At 47.3% G+C, this 6000-nt stretch overlaps 1 protein-coding gene across 2 annotated transcripts in view; it reads right to left on the bottom strand.

Annotated features, from left to right (window-relative positions):
* PLPPR5 (phospholipid phosphatase related 5) overlaps nt 1-2741 on the bottom strand; it is a 141030-nt gene extending 138289 nt beyond the window's left edge. Inside the window, exon 1 of one of the 2 annotated variants that reach the window (XM_053592667.1) lies at nt 2298-2741. In XM_053592667.1, the coding sequence (XP_053448642.1) occupies nt 2298-2534 (237 nt within the window). In that variant the 5' untranslated portion in view covers nt 2535-2741. The remainder of the gene's footprint in view (nt 1-2297) is intronic. The other variant, XM_053592668.1, reaches the window with a different exon arrangement.
* Nucleotides 2742-6000: the final 3259 nt, after the last annotated feature.

The raw sequence follows: 6000 nt of genomic DNA on the forward strand, positions 1-6000 counted from the left end.
AGTAATAACTCAACAAATAATCAGTGCTATTAATAACATTATTAATACTATTATTTTATGACAAAATGAGCATGGTAAGCAAGTGTTATTGAGAGTAGTGAAGAATCTGCCATTACAGTTCCTAGCTCCTCTTACAGCGACAGAGTGTGATATTCCTAAGAAAAGAAGAAGAAAAAAGGCACGCAACACAGCTATCCTCCAAAACCCAATACTTTCTTCTCTTCTGACTTTCAAATCCATTTCCATGTGCGTAAAGAACTGCAAATCTAAACATGGAAACCAAGGTGAATCTTCCCTCTAAAAAAATTCTTCCCAGTCATATTCGTAATGCCTGCCCTATTAGGCATGGCCCATCTTTCAGAGAATATGGTCTTTGGAAGCAGTGGAAGTAACAGTGGCATTTGGCATACCAACATCATACCCATCTTTTATTGTTTTCAGATATTTCTACTTTATTCTCTGAACCTCAGTTTCCTCAAATGTTAATATGAGATAGCCTCTCCTGGAAGGACTGCTCTGAGAAAAATAGGCAACTGTGACTCTTCAGTACGCAGGACAGGCTATACATTCAATAGTGACTAATTCATTCCCTTTCTCCCTCCTGGGTTCCCTCTAAGAGAATTATCAAGCTCATTGGGCCAGTGTATTCTTGTCTCTAAAATCCACCTGCCACCAGGATGGATAGTTAGGGTCTGAAAGTGCTATCTCATTAAAAAAAAAAAAAAAAGACACAGAATGGTAATTACCAAAGGATGAGTGACAGACACTATTAATTTTGGTTATGACCAAATCAATGACCTGAAAGTGACAGTATTTTTTTGTTTGTTTAAAAAACAATCCTTGACAAATTCTGAGCTAATCTCCTAGAAAACACGTGCTGGAAACCCAGCATCTACAGAAAGTAAAAAGCCCCCCACAAACAAACAAACAACAGACCAATTCAAATGGAAGAGAGAGAACATGAATATGAAGCTGGGTTTGGAGTTCTTGCTAAATTTTAGGAAATTACAAAATTAAAAAGCAAAGCAAAATATGTTCTGGGGCAAGGTCTAACACATTTCAAACGATTGTGCTGGTGCTAATTTGAAGTCAGCTATCACAGTAGAGGTGGTAAAGTTACTTTGAAGTTATCAACAATTCCTTGGCTGGTTCACGGAATTCCATATTTTGTGTTAAGAGTTTTTCATTATTTTGTAAATCATGAAGTCATTTGCCCTAAAAATCAAAGAAAAGATGACTATCCAGACCTAATGAATACAATAGACGTCCTTAACATTCATTATCGCAATTTACACATTCAGCTACGGAAAACAAAACTTCCTTTTCCCTTTCCTCTTCATTTCCTGATTTCTTATTTGTTATCTATTGAGAAAGAAAGAGGAGTGAGAGAGAAAGAGAGGAAATAGCACCAGAAGGAAACCTCCAAGACTCTGTCATTATTAAGGGAACCACAATGCAGCAGGTTTTGTGAAGACACACCACCAATTCTCCTCCAATAACTTTACGTCATACTTAATATGTAAATTATTATGGGATTACCCCAATAAATACATATTATGTATGTGTATATGTGTGTGTGTTTATATAGTCTCGCACACACGCACACTCTGCATAAGGCATTCCCGGTGAGGTTCTAAGAGAAAAAGACTTCAACAGCCCAGGGAACAGAACAGCCTTTAAATAAATCTGAAGTGCTCCTGTAATTCAGACACAGCTCTTGCTCTTCAGCAAAGCGCTGCTGCCGAGGCCTCTTCATTTAGAAATCCTCAAATTCTTTTCACCTATTTGTCCCCTGGTCAGCTTAGTCCCGGGGCCCTTTCTTCTGAAAGGGAAGGAGGTGGGAGGGAGAATGGAAATCCGCGCCCGGACTCGGCAAGTGGGAGTCCCTTGTACCCCAGCAACTGATCCCCGGCTCCCTCTCACCCGCCGGCTGCCGCTCGTCTTCCCGGCGCAGGTGGAGAGGAGGCAGTCGGTGAAGCCAGGCCACACGGAGAAGATGAAGTCAGGATTCACCCCCAAAAGCTCACCTCCCATCTAGACGCCCCCCCCATCCTCCTCCCGGTCAGGTCACCCCATACCGCAGCCATCGCGGGGGTAGGTGGCATGTGGGGACGGCAGGGGCTGCCTTCGCGCCCACCCCTTACACGCCCTAGAATGTCCCCTGGGTCAGGGGCTGCCACCAACTTGGGGGAACTTAGAAGGCAAAGGCTGCAGCGCCCCAACCCTGAGCCGGCCTCCAGCCCGAAGGCTGGGGGCGACCGGAGGGAGCTGGCGGCGAGGGCGAGCCCCGGGCTTACCACGAGCACGGGGACGCCGGCGGCCAGGGAGTAGAGAAGCACCGGGGGCACCGCGCTGCTGTCCTCCGGGCCCGGGTAGGGCTTGCGGTAGGCGCTGTCGTGGCAGAAGAAGCCCTGCACGTTCACGGTGAACGTGTCCGTGTACTCGAAGTAGTATGCCAGCATCACCGTCCCTGCCATGATCACCATCTGGAAATAGAGCATGCTGCTGGTGAGCGCCGCGGGCAGCTGGGGCATGCACGCCTCCGGGCCGGGCCGAGCCGAGCCGAGCTGGCGGCCGACGCTCCGGGCCCCCTCCCCAGTCCGCCGCGGCAGCCACGGGGGCGCGGCGGCGGGGGCGGCGGGAGGACGCGCGGCGGGCGGAGGGAGGAGAGGCGGAGGCAGGTCCGGGATCCGAGGCGCGGGGCGCGAGCGGGCTGCAGCGGCCGCGGCTACCCCCGGACCAGCCCCCGGTCCCGCGCCCGCCCCCTGCCCGCCGCAAGCGCTGCCCGCCCGGGCGCGAGGTCCTGCGGGGGGGCGGGGAGCGTCGGACCACCGGCAGCGGCCTCGGAGCCCCGGCGCGAGACCATCCGCCGGACAGCAGCCCTGGGTCGAGCCCTCGGTCGGTCCGGAGCAGGCGGCGTGGGAGGACGAGGAGGCCGCGCCGGGACCCCTCGGAGGGCGGACGCGGTGCAGCTGGCGAAGCTCTTCGCAGGGGTAAAAATCAAAAAAAGGGTGGGGGAGGGAGGCAATAGATGAAGCTTTTAGAAACTCCCCTCCGAAACACCAGCTGGGCGGTTTAAGAAACCCGCAAAAGCGTCTGTGAAAATGGTGCGGGGACGCGTCTTCCCAGAGCAAACCCGAAGCGCAAAGTGCTGGATGTGGCGCCCGAGTCTCAGCCGGTGCGTCCAGCCGGGGATCGCCCGGATTCCTCCACCCGGCGCAGGACGGGGCCCAGCGGAGGCTTCTACGCAAGGTTAGGAAATCTCAGAGGATTTTTAGATTCAGGGTCTTTGCCTCCCCTCCAGCTTCCCAGGGCTTTGTGCATAAAATCACGGAAACCATAGCTCAGTAGCTCCCGAAGCATCATCTCCCGTGCAACGGCCCCTTCCTCTTGGCTGGAATTCTCTCGCTCATCCTCCGGGTCTCCCTCTATTCGCTGCTTGTGAGAGAAGACACTGCGGATTCCTGGGACCCAGAGGGACCCGTCTCCAGGGAGGGGAAAGGGCTATCTGCCTCACCTCCCTGTGTATTCCCTGAGTTCTAGGGAACTGCAGGGATTCCTCCAGGGTCAGGTGGAAGAGAGGGAGACCATCGCAGGCTCACAGCACACGCATACAAAACATGCCCATCGGCGGGTATCCGCGCCCCGGTGCGTAGCTGTGAACTGCATCTTTGTGAAGAGCCTGTTCGGTGACGCCTGTGGTCCCTGCGTGCAAGCTTAGTCAACAGACCCTGCAAGGGCCCTCCGGAGCCAGGCACTGCTCACACCCCGTAAGGGAGCGTGTATACAAGGGGGGGGGGGGCAAAATATTCTGAGAGCTTTCCCTTCTCATTAAAATGTAAAATCACCTTAGCACGTTTGTGGAATGTTAATTGATTTTAAGGAGTTGTAGCTTGATTCTTAGAGGCGGGCCTTAACCATCAAGAAAGAACAACATTGTTAAGCTAAAAAAGCCATTTAAATTTGGCAAATAATTAGTAGTTTGGAGATGGGGTAGTAGTGGCAGCGTGAATTTCCTTCATGTAGGATGGGTACTATATATGCCTCACCTCCACGTTCTTATATACATCATTCCACAACTCATTACTTAGCGCATCCTGGACAGGTGACACTAAGCAGTATGTTTAACAAGCAATTTGGGCAGTGGGAGAAAAACTGCTCCTTAATGAACACGAGCGTAACTATGAAGAATGTAACTATAAAGATGCATGGTTTAAACCTTCATTCATAAAATCCTTCTAAGACTGCAGGAATGTTGTACCTGCTCCTTCCCTTCTAAGTAAGAATAACCTAAACCTTCCCACTTGATAGAGTTGTTGGTACAATGACGGTCATTTGTAAGGGTAACTCATTTGTTCAAGCTAATGAAAATGTGTATTATTTTCAAAATTAGCATGCCCTGTCATGGAAGGTGAATGCGTACTGCGTGCCCAGGACCGACCTGTATTCATAAAGCAGGGTCACTGCTCTACACCTCCATGAGCTGTGTGTGCCATGTTGTAGGTATTCAATAAATATCTGTTGACTAAATCAACGAACTTACTCCTTTAAGAATGGGAAAGTGTTTTCACATATAAAATTTGTCGCAGGCTAGGGAATCATAATTCTTATGTCCCTAGGCAAACGTAGCTCACATACTTCCATGGAGCTGTGGTCACACTGACAGAGATGGGTAAGAGCAGCAGCTGTGGTGTTGCCTCAGTTCAGATGCTGCCTCTGCCACTACTTACAGCTCTGGACATTCCAGCAAGATGCTCAACCTCTTTCCGACTTGGGTTGATCATCAGGAACACTAGCACCCACTCTACAAGGTTGATGCAAGGATTAAATGATTCTTACTTCATTATGTCTGCCACGGTCTGTAAACTTCAGCTTCTAGACGTGAATGTATCTAACCTAAGTAACTCAGGTAATTTCAATATCCATCACCAGTCACTTCCGTCTCACTTTAATTGCTTACAAAATGATTCTGGGTGTACACATATTTCTGTAGATGTGCAGATTTTTTTCTAGATTTGTACATATTCTGTCTTCTTCAGAATCCATCTTGGGAATATAATATTATTTTCCTTCAGTATTCTAATATGTTCATTGTCTGTTTTAGATGGTCATAAAGTGATGTGGAGTGACTCATGGTTGGCTAACCATCCAAAGCTGAAATTCAAAGTGAATATTGAATCTTAACTCATGCTATACGGACACCAGTATTAAATTCACCTTCTATAAATATTTGAGCAGACTGGATATTCACAGAAATGGTTCGGGGTGCCCTTGGGCTGATTCCCTTACTTTCCTAAGCCTTAGCTTCTTCAGGGACAAAATGAAGTGATTTTTCTTATTTTTGAGTTCTTTTAGCAATTAACTGAGAAGGTGTGAACTACCTGATCCAAAACAGGCATTTATTTCATATGTTTCTTTACTTATTTTCTATTAAATCATTTAATTGAATTCTTTCCCAAAATACATCTTTTTAACTTCAAAGAATCCTTTGGAAACCTGCCTCAAATTTTATTTAAGTTTCTGGCTCTTTTTAGATTAAATTAAAAAAAAATCACTACTGATATTTGATCCTTTGGAATCCTGCCTAAATCCTTAAATTAATTCTTAGGCACATCTTTGCGCTTTCAAATGTATCACAGCATTCAGTCTTTCTTAACAAAACACTGCCCTGTCCTTCAAACCCTGTCTTGGCTCCTACCATGGTAGATAATCTAGATCAAAAATGTAGAATTTATAACATTTATTCTCCAACTTTCAGTGACTCATATTATATTCCAAGGTGAACACTTTAATCACTCCCACCCTCCCCACATTTCTCTACCGTAAACCATGAACTATCATAAATATGGAGACAAATCTTAGGAGAATCATTTATCAGTTCCAGTATGTCTCCTCTGTCTACCCCAATCATACACACTGCAATAAGAGCTAGTAAGGTGCTGGACTAGCACAGAAAGATTTCTGTATGGTTTATAACTACTTGCCACAGAAGAAAGATGT

Source organism: Nycticebus coucang, chromosome 5 (assembly GCF_027406575.1).
Source record: "Nycticebus coucang isolate mNycCou1 chromosome 5, mNycCou1.pri, whole genome shotgun sequence".
NCBI classification, from domain to species: Eukaryota; Metazoa; Chordata; class Mammalia; order Primates; family Lorisidae; genus Nycticebus; species Nycticebus coucang.